Here is a 19769-nt window from a genome sequence, read left to right on the forward strand (position 1 = left end):
GTGCACAGTCCCCCTGCCTGGTACTCTGTGTCACAGTGGTCCTGGCCTCATGCGGCCTTATTCAATGCTGAGGACCACATGATTTCACCAATGGCTCATCCAACAGGGTTGCCTGTTCACTTTCTACTTTCATCATCTTACAGTGTCAGTGCCTTTTCTTTTCCCTCTTGAAAGAGGGAACTGAGAATGAGTGTGGGTGGATTTAGTGCAATTGATCAAGCCAAAGTCTCACCCTGGATTGCAGGTGGTCATCTAAGGCAAGATACTGCCTTGGTGTATGAACCCCATAGCAGCCTGTTTCTGCAGGGCTGGCTTCTCTGGACTCTAAACACAAGCACAGATGCTGGTTTGAAAGCCCCAGCATTATGAGATAACTGGAAGCTGCAGCCCTTGACCTCCTTGTGTCAACAGGCACAACACCGGCCCCGACCTGCTATTAGTTGAGCATTCTACAGCCTTGCAGGGTGGTAGGCTCTGCCTGTCCAGGCTACAGTTCAGCACATACCTTTCCCTCTTGGCTACTCAAGTGGGAAATCCTCACTCTCCACTACCCTTTTGTCCCTATCCTCCCATGAAATCCTATGTGTAGTGTGAACTAAAGGCAGAGAAAACTAACAAGCCTTGGCCCAGGGGCTGTTCTACATCTTGCCACCCAAGAAGAAGATGCCAGACATTTAGAAAGGAGGGAATCACAAACTCTACACGTTTTTCAAAGTGGGGAGAATGGGCTGAAGGGTCTGCTTGAGGGAATGCTCTTCCCTCGTTCCTTCTCTGCAGCCTGCATTGCAGGGGTCCCCTGGCCCCAATACTCTGTGGACATAGTGGCAATGGCAGCACAGCTCCAACATTTCTGCCCCTCAGGCTGTGACAATAATGGGCCAGGTGTGGGGGCATATGGACCCTCCAGTGATGCTTGTATAGCAGAGGGTCTCGTGAGGGTGAAGACACCGAGGCCTGCTGCCCCGACTCCACCCCAGTTAGAGGATCCTGTCGAGGGCTTTTATAACTGAGAGAGAATCTGTTTGGTCCGGGGAAGGGAGGAGCTGAGTTGGAAATATTTTTGCTCCACTTTCTTCCAAAATACTTATAAAGATTGGCAGAAAGTGCAGGTGACAGAACAGAAGAACATCGGAGTTGACATGATGATGTCGTGGGGGACGTGGTGCCACCAGACAGAGAGCCTGGCCTGTGAGTTCCATGCCTGGGGCACAGCTGTCACTTGCTGGGCACAGACCTCTGCAGCGTGTGCGGTTTCCTGCGCTCTGGGAGGACTTGGCCTTTGAATGTTTATAAGGTCACACCCTCTGGGCTCTTCAGCTCCGTGGATACTGCTTGACTCTGAAGTCTCTTGTGGTCTAGTGGAGTCAGGATCAAAACTGCTGTGCCAGGGGCAGAAGAGCTACATGCCCCCACCCCAGGCCCCGCACTTAGAAGAGCAGTCTGCAGGGTGTGACGAGTCATCATTAGCCCTTGTTTTGGGTGACATTTCTTACATTCTAAAGGCTCTGCCCTCCTTGTCTACCATCTCATGTGATTTTCACCATAAGCATCATTTTAATGAATGACTTGGGAGTCTGAGAGGCAGGAACATGAAGTTGAGAATAAGAAAAGCTTCGCCCTAGAACATTCCAGCCCATGCACATATTCGGGGCTTCATGGAGCAGGCACGCTTCTTAATGTACAGCCTTAGAATTCAGCGACCAGCAATGACTACATTTAACACACAGGGGCTCCACTTCAGCTGGGGAAACAGATGCAAGGAAGCGGCCTGAACACAGTCCTCAGGGCGCATAAACAGGCCCCACGCAGGCTTGGTAACCGGGGAAGGATGGAAAAGGGGTTATGTGAGAAATTCATTTCTGACAGTCACGATCAATGGGTGCAGGAGGGAGTGCTATTTCCTTGGGGGAGTCAGGGAGAATATTTTGGGACTGCATCAGTCTGAAGACAGTGAATGAGCTCCAAGAGTGATAAACCAGTCGCCCTTGAGCCACTGCACTGAGTTATGTTTTAAAATAACTGTGAATTCAAGTACCTTTAGATAGTGCGCGTGCTGTTTAAAGTTCGCCTCATTCCTCATGGTTCCCAGCTGTCTTCACCTGACTGTCTCCACCCATTTTGATGATCTTTTAGTCCCCTGAAGCCACTTGAGTTTGCTGCCCTCAGATAGAAGGCTCCACCCTGCAGAGTGTGGCATTTATGGCTTTATGGGCCTGGGTGGACCATGGAGACCACACCTGCACGATGTCTAGAGAACAGCGTGTGATCCCAAGGCTGTGACCTTACCTATGCCCTGTTTATTTCCAGGCAGGTAGAAGAGCAAAGAATTTACAAGGCCCAGTGCTTCTGTATGGAAGGTGAGGGAAAACGCGGCATTGAGAGTGACGGCAGGGTTGGCTTGGTCAACTGGGTACAGCGGTGACAGGGAACCCTGGAGGAGGGGCAGGTTCTACATGACAGCAGATGGAGAATTATAGGAACATATTCAGGACAAAAGACAGCTGGAGTTTGACTTGGGTATCATCAGCAAACACATGGAAAATAAAGTCACAAGAACGGAGAAGATTGCCCAGAAATGGTGTGTTCAGTGAGAAGGAAGGATGCTCTAGATACAGCTCCCTGGCAACATCACCTCTTAAGAACAGGCCATAGGATGAGAAGCCCACCACCAAAGGGCCTTTCCAGGAGCAGGTGGAAAGAGAGAGGGAAACCAAGAGACCCCAGCGTCAAGAAAGACAAAGGGAGGGCTTCAAAAAGGAAAGGCCTGAAGAGTGTCAGCGGCTGCCTTTGTTTTTTGTCGTTAGTCTTCACACCTTTGAAGTGCTTAGAGTATAGTTTGCGATTCTATCCATGCTTTGTTTTCAAAATGATCATCACCCACTTAATAGCTCAGTTGAAAGACTCCTCTCTTAGGAGACTCCTCTCTCAGGGATGGCCTTCACCGGACCCCATGCGGCCTCCATCAGTCTTGGTCCTGTGGGGCTGGGGTGCTGAACAATAATGCACAGACAGCCCACCTAGGTGACACACACACCCGGAGCACCCCTGGGTGCAGAACCATGCTCTAGGGTCCCAGGATGCTGGCTTACCTGGCACTCTCAAAGGTAGCAGATGCCGTCTTTTCTATAGCCCCAAATCCAACTCCAACAGCGAGACCCTCTGAAATAGATGTAAGAAAAGCAAGAGGGGTTAGGAATATTTCCCCATAAGGAACATCACCATCACTGTCACTGCATTAAGTAGGACTGCATGAGGCTGCCAGTCAAAGAAAATCATCGTAACAGCAGCTTAAACCCAGGGAAACTAAGGCATGGGGGCCAAATGGCTGCTGCCTGCTTCTCTATGGCCTGCAACCTAGGAATGATTTTTGTATTTTTTAAGTAATTGAAAAAACAATGACTATTTCATGATACATGAAAATTATATAAAATTTGGCCAGGCACAGTGGCTCATGCCTGTAATGCCAGCACTCTGGGAGGCCAAGACAGGCAGATCACCTGAGGTGAGGAGTTCGAGACCAGCCTGGCCAACATGGTGAAATCCCATCTCTACTAAAAATACGAGAGTCAGCAGGGCGTGATGGTGCACACCTGTAATCCCAGCGACTCAAGAGGCTGAGGCAGGAGAATCACTTGAACACAGGAGGCGGAGGTTGCAGGAAGCCAAGAGTGTGCCACTGCACTCCAGCCTGGGTGACAAAGTGAGACTCTGTCTCAAAAAAAAAAAAAAAAAAATTATATAAAATTCAAATTTGAGTGTCTGTAAATGAAGTTGTACTGGCACACAGCCATGCTCATTGGCTGACAAATTGTTTATGGTGGGTTTCATAGTACATAAGCACAGTTGAGTAGTTGGGACAGAAACTGTATGGCCTGAAATCTAAAATATTTACTTTCTGGAACTTTCATAACCCCTGGCCTAAACACACAGGGCTTTATTTATTAGCTCATGCAACAGAAAGTCCAAGGTTGATACGGCAGCCCAAAGATGTCACTGCAGACACAGGTGTCTTTAGTTTTCATTTTTTTTTCCTTCATTCTCACCATTAGGTCCTCACAGTTGCAAAGTGACTGTGCTACCTCCAGGCATCTCAATTACATCCTAGGCAAGAAGAAAGTAGAAAGGTAGAAACCTTTCTTTAACAAGTCTTTGTCTCATTACTCTGGAAGGAACACCTTTCCCAGCATCCCTCATATCTCTTCGGCCAGAACAGGAGCAAACGCCCATCCCTGGATCCATCGCAGCCTCAGGCCCCAAATACTGAGACTCCAGGACCGATTGAGGCCAGTCTCAATCCCTCTCTGGGGCTGGGAAAGAGTCTACCTTGCCCATGCTCCCTGAAATCAAGGGAGCCACCATCTGAATAAACTGGGGTCTTGTCAGTAGCAAAGGTGGAGGGGTGGCATGATCACCACCACCAGCATGCATTTTTATTTTTATATTTTTATTTTTTATTGAGAACAGAGTCTTGCTCTGTCACCCAGGCTGGAGTGCAGTGGCGCGATCTCAGCTCACTGCAAGCTGCGCCTCCCGGGTTCACGCCATTCTCTTGCCTCAGCCTCCCGAGTAGCTGGGACTACAGGCGCCCGCTACCACGCCCGTCTAATTTTTTGAATTTTTAGTAGAGACGGGCTTTCACTGTGTTAGCCAGGATGGTCTCGATCTCCCGACCTCGTGATCCACCCATCTCAGCCTCCCAAAGTGCTGGGATTACAGGCATGAGCCACCGCACCTGGCCAAGCAAGCATTTTTATATGACTGCTCTTTGAAGAACATTCCAGCTTTCAAAGGAACCACCATCATATGGTGCAGACAGATGCGGTCTACACTGATGGGGTGGCTGGAGTCGAGTGTGCAGCGTGGGGCTAGACAAGATGGGTTTTCACGTCCTTTCCTGTGGTACATGGGCTTGCCAAGTTCACCACCCACTCGCCTAGGGATCAGATGTGGGAGGATGATGCTGGTCTGCGTGTATCTGATGGAGCAGCGAGGGTCACGGAAGGAAATGGACCTGACCCAGTGGCCGTGGACCAAAGGAGTGGAAGCACAGCATCAGGGCGCTTCTGACATCTGTGAAGAGGGCGATGATTCCCCTCGATCCAAACACGAAGGAGAACTACTGAATCACCACCACTGTTCAGGAGCAAGGCCAAGGGCTTTGGGGGTCAAATTCGAACTTTCTTTTAAGAAGAGGGAAGATATAAAAATCGACTGAGTGAGAGGAACTCGTTTTCTTTTGATTCATTGCCTCTTAGTACAGCGCATTTCTTTCTTGTGTCCTGTCTGTTTGAAGTGGGTCCAGGATGCTGGAATTGTGATACTGACTCCAGGAGACACCTGGGGACAAGAAGGCAGCGGAGACTTATCCCACGTTCAGGTGAAAGTGCTCACCTGTGATGCAGTCCGGCTCAACAAGAGTCCGCAATGGGGTCTGGAGCCCAAAGATCCTGCTAAGGAATAAGGTGTTCTTTTTTTTTGCCTAATTTTACCTTTTGTGCTTGATCTCCTGCGGGGTCCTGATGGGATAGCTGTGATCACTGTAAGCTGCAGATTGAGAATTTCGGTTTTTTTTTTTTTTTTTTTTTTTTTTGAGACACAGTCTCACTCTGTCGCCCAGGCTGGAGTGCAGTGGTGCGATCTCGGCTCACTGCAACCCCCACCTCCTGGGTTCAAGTGATTCTCCTGCCTCAGCCTCCCAAGTAGCAGGACTACAGGCATGCGCCACCATGCCCAGCTAATTTTTGTACTTTCAGTAGAGACAGGGTTTTACCGTGTTGGCCGGGCTGGTCTTGAACTCCTGACCTCAAGTGATATGTCTGCTTCAGCCTCCCAAAGGGCTGGGATTACAGGCATGAGCCACTGCACCCAGTGAGAATTTGGGATTCTGATTCCCTACCAGGTATCTTTCCAGTTATAAGAATTTTTATAACAACCAATGTCAGGACACAGAGTCCTAGGACAACAGAGGTGGAGGAAACTGCACAGATCAGCCACTGTGACTCTTGGGCCACTGTCAGATTCAGAAGCCAGGTAGTCAGAGGGAGGTCTTTCCAAAACCAGACAGCAGCATCAAGCCTTCTGGGCCCGGCCTCTCAGCATGCACGTGCACACCCTAGCAGCCCACAGAGAAGGCTCCAAAACCCTCCCTTTAACAGCTCTGAGGCTGAAGGTGGCCGGCTGGAGTCAGCACCATCAGAGCAACCAGGCTTTAAAATCGATACGCATTTTTAAAAATTATTTTTTATTTACAGTGGACCCTTGAACAATGCAGGGATTAGGAGCGCCAATCCCTTGCACAGTTGAAAACCCACATATAACTTTAAACTCCCCCAGAAATGTTACTAATAGTCTAATATTGACGTTACCAAGAACATAAAGTCAATTGACACATATTTTGTGTGCTATATATATTATATACAGTATTCTTACAAGAAAGTAAGCTAGATAACACTTCTTATATTTTTACAGTAAAGCAAGCCAGATAGAATTTCTTTCCTTTTCTTTTTTTTTTTTTTTTTTCTGAGACGGAGTCTCTCTGTCGCCCAGGCTGGAGTGCAGTGGCGCCATTTCGGCTCACTGCAAGCTCCACCTCCTGGGTTCACACCATTCTCCTGCCTAAGCCTCCCGAGTGGCTGGGACTACAGGCGCCCGCCACCACGCCTGGCTAATTTTTTGTATTTTTTAGTAGAGACGGGGTTTCACACCGTGTTAGCCAGGATGGTCTTGATCTCCTGACCCCGTGATCTGCCCACCTCAGCCTCCCAAAGTGCTGGGATTACAGGCGTAAGCCACCACGCCCGGCCAGAATTTCTTAATGTTAAGAAAATCATAAGGAAGAGAAAATACATTTACAGTGCCGTACTGTATTTATCAAGACCGTAGGTTTACGTTGTCTGTTTATAAAGAGGAGTTGTGTGTCTGAAATGGCAGGCACCCACAGCTGCAGACCTCAAACTATGATACATATCAAGCAAGTTCATTTTTTCTTATAACGTCATGACTTTTTTCTGCTTCTTGGGAGCACTTCCAGCATCCCTAATGGTACTTTGTATGGGTCCCATGCTGTTATTCAAGGTTTACGATATTGCACTAAACATGATGAAAACTACGTAAGAACTGAGAGAGATCACTTTTTACGGTAATATGCAATTCACTGCAGAGATGAACTGCTCATGAGGAGATGCTCAGTGTCACAAGGACTTTTTTTATTTTTATTTTTTATTTTTATTTGAGACGGAGTTTTGCTATTGTTGCTCAGGCTGGAGTGCAATGGCGCAATCTTGGCTCACCGCAACCTCCGCCTCCCAGGTTCAAGCGATTCTCCTGCCTCAGCCTCCCGAGTAGCTGGGATTACAGGCGTGCACCACCATGCCCGGCTAATTTTTTATCTTTAGTAGAGACGGGGTTTCTCCATGTTGCTCAGGCTGGTCTCGAACTCCTGACCTCAGGTGATCTGCCCGCTTTGGCCTCCCAAAGTGCTGGGATTACAGGCGTGAGCCACTGCGCCCCAACCGACAAGGCCTTTTAAGCAGACACCCGCAACACTTGAGCTCACTGCAACAGCAACAGGAGGTGGCTACAAAATTGTTACAGTAGTACAGTGGGCTGTAGTTAATTCTATGTAGTTATGACTTAATATATCGTTTACAAAATGTTTTAATTTTTAAAAAAGTTTTTCATAGAGATGGTCTCACTAAGTTGTCCAGGCTGATCTTGAACTCCTAGCCTCAAGCGATCCTCCTGCCTCAGCCTCTCAAAGTGCTGAGATTACAGGTTAACACTGCATCTTTATGTTTGCTTACATTTCTCTTCACTGTGAGTGGCACCATATATGATCTGTGTTTGTGGGTATAATTTTTGATAAATTTTAACTTTTTATAATTTGTGTATTTTTACAGTAATCAATGATAGACTAGACTAGTATCGACACATATATTTCACTGCAGGTATAAGGCTTATAGCCCAGTGTCTAGCATACAAAGGGCCACCAGTCCCCCATTTCCCGAGGCAAAGAATCACAGAGACATTAGGATCTTGAAGAGGAGGCCTAATTTGGAGCCTAGAGGCCTAATGTGGAGCACTAGTATTTGCATTAAAATGACTAATTCAAATATAGGTGGGAACTGTCACCTCCAGTCCACAGATCAGAGAGGGAAGGTGATGGGAGCTGGTCTGAGAGACACAGGTGGGTTCTGAGTCCGAGGCCCAGGGTGTTGGTCCTTCATCACTCCAGGAATATATATGATGAATGCCACAACTCAAGTATCAGAAAGGGGTGTGGATCCATGTTCAATATTTTAAGGTTTGCCTGATGGATGCAACATCATCAAAAAGAGGTAGGCAAGAATGAGTACCCAGCCGGGCGCGGTGGCTCCCGCGCCTGTAATCCCAGCACTTTGGGAGGCCGAGGTAGGTGAATTGCTTGAGATCAGGAGCTCAAGATTAGCCTGGCCAACATGGTGAAACCTCGTCTCTACTAAAAATACAAAAAATTAGCTGGGTGTGGTGGCTCACATCTTTAATCCCAGCTACTAGGGAGGCTGAGGCTGGAGAATCGCTTGAACCCGGGAGGCAGAGGTTGCAGTGAGCCAAGATCGCGCCACTGCACTCCAGCCTGGGCGACAGTGTGAGACTCCATCTCAAAAAAAAAGAGTATCCTATGTGAGGTGGCTGACACTGGTGAGAGCTGAATTTCAGGGCAGGCTGCGATGGGTATGCCTAAGGGTTTCTGACATCCTTTCCGTTAGGGAGGAGGCAGCCTCGTTTTTGCAGCCCGAGTCGTGGGAGCTGCCCGTGTCCATGGTCATGAGAATATGAACTTGGAGAACATCTGACCTGCTGCCACCTGGCCAGTGTCCTGCCTTTCAGGAGTCCAGGATTTACAAGCCTGCTGTTCTCAACCTTGTTTGGCACTAACACACCCGAGACCATCAGTAACGGTGGGTCTGCAAGGAACAGATCTTCACCAGGGATCCTTGGGGAGAAACCAAGCAAACTATTTCCTGACACTAGACAGGCATATCCCTCCCTTTGAGAAAATTCACTTTCTAAAACCATAAACAACAGCTGGTTGACTCTTTTGTTAAAAATTTTCCTTTTTTTTCCTTTGTGTACACATTTAATTTTATTGTAACAAACAACTCGTACACTTTTAATGTTTAAAACTGAGCATCATCTTTCCTTTCCAGTGAAACAAAAAGAAAATTTAAAAATAAACAGGAATAAAATTACAATAGAGAATGTCAATTCCGAATAAGATCCTACAGGTTCTGCTGATTCTCCCATTGAGTGGCGGGGCTCAAGTCATCATTAGGAGAGAATTTATTTTAAAAGTGTCATCTTAAACTGCAAGGATATCTGTCAGATATCACAATTAAACATGCCAAAGGAGAAGCCATGTTTTCAAAATGCCCCAAAAATTTTCTTCTAATTAGTCATTTTAATGCAAATAATAGTGCAGCCCAGAGCACTAGGACCTGTGCTAATTAGCAAAACAATCGCTTGGAGTAGTTTAGCTCACAGCCTGAGCTTGCTGACTTACATAAATGCTCACAGCAGCTTTGGGAGGTTGGCGAAGGGAGCACCCAGTGAGCAGATGAAGAAAAGGGCCTGCCCTAGGTGACCCAGCTGGGGGGGCTAGAGCTGGGCCGTAAACCACAGTCTCTCCTTGTTTCCTGCCCCCAAGTGTCCTCCGCTGCCCAGTTTGCTTGCAGCTTTCCCCCAGCTACAACATGGCCCCATGGGTAGTGAACACTGGCATCTGAGTCTCCGTACCCTGAAGAGGTTTGGAGCAAAGGGAATGCATTTTCCCTCCGGCCCATCCTATACCTCAGGCCAGGCCAGTAGCAGGGGACAAAAGTTCACAAATGAGCATTGTGTGATGGTTTGCAAAGGAGCAGGTCCTTCCTCTCAGGTCTCCAGTGGCCCTGGCGGGAGAGAACCACAACTCCACGCTGCCTTAGGAGGCATCAGCCCACTTTCCCCCTGGATTTAGAAAGCGAAACAGGAAGAAGAGGTCCTGAGGGAAGACAATGTATTTGTTACCGTGTCTGAAAACAGAGGTGATCCCCGAGAGCTAAGCTCATGAGAAGGCAGGACACGTTAGTTATGCACGCAGAAGGAACACCAAAACGAGAATTCAGGCCGACACTGAAGATCAACAGATGGTAGAAAGAACTCACTGGGGGGAAAAGGAAAGGAGGAAAAATGCCGACTGATGCTCATGCCCCCAGTGTCCCACCTCGAGTGCAAATAGAAGAAACCCAACTCATACTGTGAATAAGTTCTTGCCCCTTTACACAGCTACTGCCATTAGCTCAGCGAAAATGAACTGCCTGGCCTGGGTTAGTAAGTCCGACTGAACGCATGGTGAGGCAGAGTCTGGAAGACAAACTTGAACATAAGCACCAAAGCGGAAGGAGCTCGCTCCATCCTCCTCCTGGGGCTGGAAGGCGGCTCTGCCTGCCTCTCTCCACCTCCCCATTGCCCTTGCAACTCCATCCCTCCATGGCCTCCTCTGCAGAAAACAGTAACAAAAAGGGCATGGGCTTTGGTTGAGATAAACCCAGGCTCAAATCTTAGTATATTATTTAAGGTTCTCGCAAAAATGAAAGGGGGATAACACTGCTTTGCTTACAGGATGGCTGTGTTAAATGAAATGTACCTGACAGGCCTGTTCAGGGTTCCTCACTATTGACATTTGGTAGTTGGGGACTATCCTGGCCACTATAGGGTGGTTTGCAGCATCCCTGGCCTCTACTCACTAGATGCCAGTAGCACCTCCTGTCCCAGTTGTGACAAAGATGTCTTCAGAGGTTGCCAAATGTTACTTTTCTTCTCTCCCAATGAGGGACACTTACAGGAAAAAAAAAAAATTAAACTATTATATTAATAGAACATTCTTAGAGTTTAAGTCAGTGCTAGGAAAGCAAACAATAAAAAACAAGTGTTTTCTTTTTCAATGGAGCCATAAGCAGCTCTTACTTTTAAGGGCATGGGGTGGAGTTTGCAGTCTTCTTGCCCAGTTCTGGAGGCTGAGAAGTCTGAGATCAAGGTGCCCGCAGATTTGGTGTCTGGTGAGGGCTAGCTTCCTGGTTCACAGACTGGGGGTTCCTTGCTGTGTCCTCATATGATAGGAAGGGTGAGGGGGCCTCTCTCTCGGGCTTCTTTTATACAGGCATTAATCCCACTCATGAGGGTTCCAACCTCAAGGCCTAATCACCTCCCCAAAGCCTCACTTCCTGATACCATCGCATTGGGGGTTAGCATCTCAGCATACACATCTTTTCTTTTTTATTTGAGATGGAGTCTTGCTCTGTTGCCCAGGCTGGAGTGCAGTGGCACAATCTCAGCTCGCTGCAACCTCTACCTCCCTGGTTCAAGTGATTCTCCTGCCTCAACCTCCTGAGTAGCTGGGATTACAGGTGCGCACCACCAGGCCTGGCTAATTTTTGTATTTCTAGGAGAGATGGGGTTTCACCATGTTGGCCAGTCTGGTCTTGAACTCCTGACCTCAAGCGATCTGCCTGCCTCAGCCTCCCAGAGTGCTGGGATTACCAGCATGAGCCACTGCACCTGGCCTCACACATTTTTGAGAAACACAAATGTTCAGACCACAGCACCTGACATTTATGGGCATTGGTAATGAGTGGATGGGAAAGGGCACCTGTACAGGGTAGCTTGAGAAGTGCAATCACCTTGGTTCGGCAGAGCCCGTTGCTGGGGCAGAAATGGCCCACTCAGAGGTGCTGTGGGGACATTCTTCTCTTCCTGCCAGACTATGCTCCCTGGGATATGGGCCCAGCTGTCAGATCATCTCAGCAATGAGAGGGGCTTCTAAATAGGATACAGTTGTTTCAGGGTGGGCAGACCAGGGGTAGGAACTCCAGGGCTGTCATTTCCCTTGTTCTGGACTTGACCCAGACCTCATGGCAGCTCATGAATACATTCCTCTTGGGCGGTTTTCTCACAGGGGATCCCTTCTGGGCTCACAGGCTAACTGAAAGCTCAATCTTTCCCTGTATGCTGTTGTGAAGCCACTATTCTCCGTCCTGTGCCTGTACCATTAATTCTTTGTCTCTTAGGGCATTATGTGGATGTCACTAAATCTCTCGGTTCCACGCCATTTGTTCTCCAACTGGGCCTCTGGTTTAAGCACTCATAGTATCAGTTTTAGAAGTTATAGCCAGAAGAAGTCTAGAAAATATCAATGCAAAGGCCACGCAGAAAATAAGCGGTGATGCTACGACTTTTCCTCCTTGATTTAAAAAAGTATTTAAATTAAGATAAGCAGATAAGACCCTGTGGAGGCTTAATGAATATTAAACACAGCCACTACCACCACCAACAAACCCCAAAGGTGGAGAAATGACGAGTTATGGGATGGCTTATTCATTTCCATCTCCCCTAAAGACAGAGTAAGAGAAAAATGACTTAAATTACAGTTAGACGGATTTAGGCAAGAGGCAAAAATATGCTTGAGAGAGGAGGGCTTTGAAACATATGATAAAGAAACTGAAGGAAGGTCAAGGGTGTCCTTCTCTGCATGAGGAGTGTTCTCTGAAGGTGGGAGCTACTCCTCAGTCAGGGATGACTGGGATGGGGAGAGAAGGTGGGTTAGGAAGAACAGGGCAGGCAGCCTCATAACATCCCTCAGGCCAGATGACACTTCACCAGTAAATACGGGCTCAGTTCTAGGAGCAAGGCTGAACATCCACATGTACATTCTCAGGTCCCAAAAGGCACTCATTAAAAGACAGAAAAATAACCACGTTGAGGGGTCAGGTGTGATGGCTGACACCTGTAATCCCAGCAATTTGGGAGGCTGAGGCAGGAAGATCTCTTGGGCCCAGTTCAAGACCAGCCTGGGCAACATAGCAAGACCCCATCTCTACAAAAAATTAAAAAATTGGCCAGGTGCAGTGGCTCACACCTATAACCCCATCACTTTGGGAGGCCGAGGTGGGTGGATCATGAGGTCAGGAGATCGAGACCACAGTGAAACCCCATCTCTACTAAAAATACAAAAAATTAGCTGGGCGTGGTGGCAGGCGCCTGTAGTCCCAGCTACTTGGGAGGCTGAGACAGGAGAATGGTGTGAACCCGGGAGGCGGAGCTTGCAGTGAGCTGAGATCGCACCACTGCACTCCAGCCTGGGTGACAGAGCAAGACTCCGTCTCAAAAAAATAAAATAAAATAAAATAAAAATTAGCTGGGTGTGCTGGTGTGCACCTGTAGTCCCAGCTACTAGGGAGGATGAGATGGGAGGATCACTTGAAGCCAAGAGTTTGAGACCAGCCAGGACAACATAGTGAGACCCTGTCTCTACCACACACAAAAAAATTGGCTGGGTATGGTGGCATGAACCTGTGGTACTAGCTACTCAGGAGGCTGAGGAGGGAGGATCGTTTGAGCCCAGGAGGTCAAGGCTGCAGTGAGCTATGATCGCACCACTGCACTTCAGCCTGGGTGACAGAGTGAGACTCTGGCTCTAATTTAATAAACAAAACTAAAAACAAAACATGTTGAAACATCTATTGCTGGTGTGGACAATGGGGGCTTTGGGGACAGGGTGTGCCCACCTCCAGCTGCATCAGGAGCCTCTGAGGTGCTGGACAAGCTCAGATTTATTTAATTTTTCCATTTGAGACAGAATCTTGCTCTGTCACCCAAGCTGGAGTGCAGTGGTGCAATCTCAGTTCACTACAACTTCCGCCCCCCAAGTAGCTGGGACTACAAGTGCACACCACTGCACCCAGCTAATTTTTGTATTTTTAGTAGAGACAGGATTTCGCCATGTTGGCCAGGCTGGTCTTGAACTCCTGACCTCAGGTGATCTGCCCACCTCGGCTTCCCAAAGTGTGGAATTACAGGCGTGAGCCACCGCGCCTGGCCAAGGACAAGCTCGGCTTTGATTCCTTGTCTGTCCCAGCCTGTCTGGGAAGTGTCATGAAACTGGGAGAGGACAACACACTAGGGACGGGAGCAATGTCACGTAACACTGCAGCAGGGATTTCCTGGCCACAGTCTATCAGGAGAGCCGACTCACAGGCTTAGACACACCATGGGGCAGGGCTGCTGTCTTCATGCTCACTCTGAGCCCCAAAACTTAGCTGAGCCTTCTGGGGAGACTAGCTGGCTGATGATTTGCTGATAACCCTGCATGGCCTGTCTTTGGTTGCAAAGGTCTAGCAGGAAGCAAAACCAAGAAGGCAGGAACTCTGATCATATTACACAATTATTAAACCAAATGTTGGTAGAACCAGCCAGGTATTGTTGCCAAGGAATCCCTGTGGAGTCTGTTAGAGGCTGTATAAAGGATGGAAATTTACCAACTTATTTTCTTGAAAAAGTAGTCTGATGCAGTTTTCCAGTGTGGATTACTAATCCTGCTATTTATATTGGAAAAAGATACATGTGGGGAAAGATGAAAAATAGAAGTGTTCTAGAAAAGTTGACTTTAAATCAAATTCTTATCAATAAGGCCGGGTGCAGTGGCTCACGCCTCTAATCCCAGCACTTTGGGAGGCCGAGGCGGGTGGATCACCTGAGGTCAGGAGTTCAAGACTAGCCTGGCCAACATGGGAAAACCCCGTCTCTCCTAAAAATACAAACATTAGCTGGGCGTGGTGGTGGGAGCCTGTAGTCCCAGCTACTTGGGAGGGTTAGGCTGGAGAATCGCTTGAACACGGGAGGTGGAGGTTGCAGTGAGCCGAGATCGCGCCATTGCCCTCCAGCCTGGGCAACAGAGGGAGACTCCATCTCAAAAAAAAAAAAAATTCTTATCAATAAAGTCACATCCTATTGTTTATTAAGAACTATTGACAATTGAAGATACTCTAACATGAATCCCCTTTGTAACTAAAATAACTACTTCCTAATTAATGTTGACAAGTGTGCTTTTTTGGCATATCCGATTGTTTCACGTTGGGATCCCTCTGAACAGTGACAGACCCAGAAAATGCTATTCTCCAGTCATGGCTGCCGACTTAGAGTTGAGCCTGACTCCAGCAGACTGCGGAGACACAGGCAGCGCCTCGTTTGTATGACTGAAGACAGCCACATCTTCAAACAACAGGTGAAGGCATCTGGTTACACACCCACATCTCGGAGTCAATTTCAATTTGCTTTAGTTCTCAATAACCAGACAAAGATCAGATCTCTGTGTTTCCTCAGAGAAAAAGGGAGAGAATGCCTATACTGGCATGGAAGATTCCGAGCTGTTCCAACCAACAAGCTCCGTGTCATGCCCAGAAGCACGCCTCTAGCCAACTCCCCCGACCTTGCACCATGGTCGTCCACACCTGGGTTTGCCCTGAATCTGAAGAAGTATATCTGCAGGCCCAAGGACAGACCAAGTACGGGAGAGGGGCCAGAAAGGGCACCGCAGTCTACTCTCCGGGCCTCTTTCTGCCGAGCTGAGCACACACAGTTGTTGGTTTTTATTTATTTATTTAATGAATAATTGCTTATAACCAAGGGAGTTGTTAGTTTTGAGGTCAAGGGACTAAGCAGAAGCAAAGAGGCAGGTGAGGTAGGTTCTGACTCAGTGGGGGAACCTGCCGTCAGAAGAGCTGCCATCTTGGAAGACACAAAAACTCAAGATTCCCTCTGCTTTGCCCAGCAGGGAATTATCATGAAATCCCTGTGCCCTTTGAGTGGCGAGGGCTGCTATCGTTGCTCCCAAACACTCTGTTCCACCAATGAAGCCGTGGTGTAGAAAAGCTTGCAACCCTGTAGCAAAGTTCCTTGACTCCGAAGTCAGAGCCTCATCAATCACCTGGCCACTGGGCTTCCTCTCCCTAAGTCCAAAGTCCACGGCAGGCAGGGAAGTGTCTGGATCTGACAGATTCACTGTATGAAAGTGGACAGGCTTATGTTCTGGGGAACCTTGTATGTTCACAACAAAGTCCTCTGGGAGGCTTAGAAAGCAGGGACAACCTAAGCAGCTCTGTAAATATGAGGACACAGGACGAAGGAAGCATGAGGCAATGAGTAGTGTGGTCAGACGGGAATTATTTTTCCCAAGACGAGCCTATTTTGTGATAAGTGGGCCCTGGGCAGCAGAGGTGGGCAGGCTCTCTGGTCCCCTTGGGAAACCGGGGCTGCAGATGGAGGCTTTGCTAAGTGCCACCCCACCCTAGACAGTGGGAGCAGTCCCCAGCCCCACACTGCACACCAAAGGCAGGAGGTCTCTAATCACTGGTCACAGGGATCTCTCTGCTTGATCCTAGGAAAATGCTGCCTCTGAGGTGGGTGGACCATTCCAGGAGGAAGAGGGGAAAGCATGGCTGAAAGCACCTCTATGACTCCAGGCTCAGATTCGTAAAACACTAGATAGAAGTCGTACCAGGAATTCAGCCACACATCCCTCCTGGCTGGGAAGGCCTGCAGCTGAGAGCACACGCACAAAGAGACACAGGCTCCACTGGCCCAGCCTCTCACCTGGCTCATGAAAAGATCAATGCCAGGAGTTCTCCACAAAGAGACTGGGGATTCCTGGGGCAAGGCACAAGCCAGATGGGTCGAGGAATCAGGTGAACCTCGGCAGCAGGTGGGTGGCGCCCATTCTGTGCCCCTTGGGAGCCAAGAGAGTCACCCTGGGAATTATCCCACAAGAGGGTCTCACATCCCCAGGAGGTGGATGGCCACTGATCCCTGCTATTCCTCCCCCAAGTTCACATGAAGAGGTCGTGCAGTCTGGGTCCCAGGTTGGACCCGACTGCCTTGTCAAAGGGAAAGGCAGCCTAGGGCCAGATACCTCGGAACCACAACCACATCGCCTGTGATTGGAGCCTCACCCCATCCCACAGGCCGTACATGGGCATCATGAACTCTAGCACACGCTTGACTATGGAATACCTCTGGAGGTGGGGTGGGGGGTGGGGAGGACTTATTTATGTTTTTGTGATTTGCATGTTCTTGAGGGCCTAAAAAAACTGGAGGAAGGGATTTTTTTTTTTCAATTCCCTTGGAGGACTTTCGAACAAAATTAGACTCTGGCAGTTCCTTCAGGATGATGAATAACCTAAGATGCAGGTTCATTTATCACTCCCCATATGTGACTCCCACCAAAGTATTTCTAAAATCCAGGCAAGAAAAAGATTCTGAAGTCTCAGATCACTAGTATGTTTTGCTACATGCAGGGCAGGCATCACACCACAACGTATGTATCCAAGGGAGGGAGGGGCATTTTTTTCCTACAAGCAGAAGTATTTCAATTGTTAATGGAGGAAAAAAAAAACTGCCTTCCTTACACATCCCAGTTCAGCAATTGTCAGGTTTCAGGTGTCAGACGACAGCCTGTCAGCGCCCTGGGATAGGCCCCGTGTGGTCATGGCCTTGTTGGTCATGCCAAGATGATGTCTGAGAAGCTGGCATTATGGCTTAGCTCAAAGAGAAGGCAGGAGGCTGTGCATGGTGGCTCACACCTATAATCCCAGCACTTTGGGAGGCCAAGGCGGGAGGATCACCTGAGGTCAGGAGTTCAAGATCAGCCTGGCCAACATGGCAAAAACCCCGCCTCTACTAAAAATACAAAAATTAGACGAGCGTGGTGGTGGGTGCTTGTAATCCCAGCTATTTGGGAGGCTGAGGAATGAGAATCACTTGAGCCCAGAAGGCAGAGGTTGCAGTGAGCCAAGATCGCACCACTGTACTCCAGCCTGGGCGACAGAGTGAGATTCCATCTCAAAACAAAAAAGTGAGCGTACAACATTGGTGTGCTAACATATGATTCTCTATATAATCAGGTTGCTATATGAAGGTAAGGAAAAACAATCCTAAAGCTTCAAACTCTTCCCATTTGAAGAAGACAGTTCTAAGAATCGTGGCCCCCATCCTCTCATCGTCTAGGTTTTAATTAGGTTCTTTCCTTCCTTCCTCCCTTTCTTATTACCATTTTTAATTGTGATGAAATATGAATGAATAACATGTAATTGAGCATCTTCCTCATTTTTAAGTGTACATTCATTGGCATTAAGTGCAATCACTTTTGTACAGCCATCGCCGCCACCCATCTCCAGAGCTCTTTGGTTTCTTTTGAGACAGAGTCTTGCTCTGTCGCCCAGGCTGGAGTGCAATGGCATGATCTCAGCTCACTGCAATCTTCGCCTCCTGGATTCAAGCGATTCTTGTGCCTCAGTGATCCCAGTAGCTGGGAGTACAGCCATGCATCACTATGCCCGGCTAATTTTGTAATTTTGGTAGAGACGGGGTTTTGTTATGTCGGCCAGGCTGGTCTCGAACCCCTGGCCTCGAGTGATCCGCCTGCCTTGGCCTCCCAGAGTGCTGGGATTACAGGTATGAGCCACTGCACCCGGCTCCAGAGCTCTTTTTATCTTGCAATAATTGAAACTCTCCACCCACGGAACCCAGATCCCCATTCCTCCTCCTCCCTCCCACAGCCCCTGGCAACCATCCTTCTACTTCCTGCCTCTGTGACACTGACTCCTCAGGTGTCTCGCAGAGGAGGACTCACACAGTATCTGTGATGCCCTCTTTCTTACGTCATATTATCCCCTTGTGTCCCTTCTTCATTTTGTCAGGGGGCCTCCTTAACCTCCTACGGGATGTGTGGGTGATAAACTTCTGAACCCTGACATAGAAAAGAAAAATTTTGATTTTTCTCTGTGACTTAATAGCTTGACTTGAAAGTGCTGCATCCCAAGTTACCTCTCCTTAATATCTTTTTTCTGTTTTTTCTTTCTTAAGATGGAGCCTCGCTCTGTCACCCGGGCTGGAGAGCAGTGGCGTGATCTTGGCTTACTGCAGCCTCCGCCTCCCGGGTTCCAGCAATTCTCCTGCCTCAGCCTCCCAGGTAGCTGGGATTACAGGCATGCACCACCACGCCCAGCTAACTTTAGTATTTTTAGTAGAGATGGGGTTTCACCATGTTGGCCAGGCTGGTCTCGAACTCCTGACCTCAGGTGATCTGCCTGCCTCAGCCTCCCAAAAGTGTTAGGATTACAGGTGTGAGCCACCACGCCCGGGCCTTAGTATCTTTTTTCTTTTTATTTATTTTTAAGACAGGGTCTCACTCTATTGCCTCAGCTGGTCGCTAACTCCTGGGCTCAAGTAATCCTCCTGCCTTGGCCTCCCAAAGTGCTGGGATTACAGGCATGAGCCATGGTGCCTGGTCTGCTCAATGTCTTGAGGGTATTGTTCCATCATCTTCCAGTATCTGATGCTGCTGTTGAAAAGTCTGATGCTAATTCCATTCTCATTTCCTTGTATTTAAGAAGACTTTTCTCTCTGGAAGCTCTCATCAATTTCATCTTTGTTTCTGGAGTTTTTGTTGGTGGTGGTGTGGTTTTGATTTTTGAGATAGGTCTCACTCTGTGGCCCGGGCTAGAGTGCAATGGTGCTATCATGGCTCACTGCAGCCTTGACCTCCTGGGCCCAACCAATCTTCCCACCTCAGCCTCTTGAGTAGCTGGGACCACAGATGCATGCCACCATGCCCAGCTAATTTATTTTTAGTTTTTGTAGAGACCGTGTCTCCATATGTTGCCCAGGCTGGTCTCGAACTCCTGGACTCAAGTGACCCTCCAACCTCGGTCTCCCAAAGTGCTGGGATTACAGGCATGAGCCACTGCTTGTTTTCAGAGTTTTGAGATTCATCAAGGTATGTCTGAGTGGGGTATTTTCTCCATTCCCACTATTCAGCATTAGGTGGTCTTTTAAATCTACAAGGTTGTAATTTTTTTTCAGCTCAGGAAAAATTTCCCCACATGCCTGCACTCATACCTTACATCTTTGACTTTGTGTTT

The 19769-nt window shown here is 48.3% G+C and overlaps 1 protein-coding gene across 6 annotated transcripts in view; it reads right to left on the bottom strand.

Moving 5' to 3' along the window:
• The window catches only part of SLC39A11 (solute carrier family 39 member 11), a 465863-nt gene that overhangs the window by 87126 nt on the left and 358968 nt on the right, over positions 1-19769 (bottom strand). For all 6 annotated transcript variants that reach the window (XM_001167322.6, XM_009433182.4, XM_511652.6 and 3 more), the window contains one exon: positions 3090-3159. In XM_001167322.6, coding sequence (XP_001167322.1) covers positions 3090-3159 — 70 coding nt within the window. The remainder of the gene's footprint in view (positions 1-3089; positions 3160-19769) is intronic.

The sequence above is a fragment of the Pan troglodytes genome, chromosome 19, assembly GCF_028858775.2.
Source record: "Pan troglodytes isolate AG18354 chromosome 19, NHGRI_mPanTro3-v2.0_pri, whole genome shotgun sequence".
NCBI lineage: Eukaryota > Metazoa > Chordata > Mammalia > Primates > Hominidae > Pan > Pan troglodytes.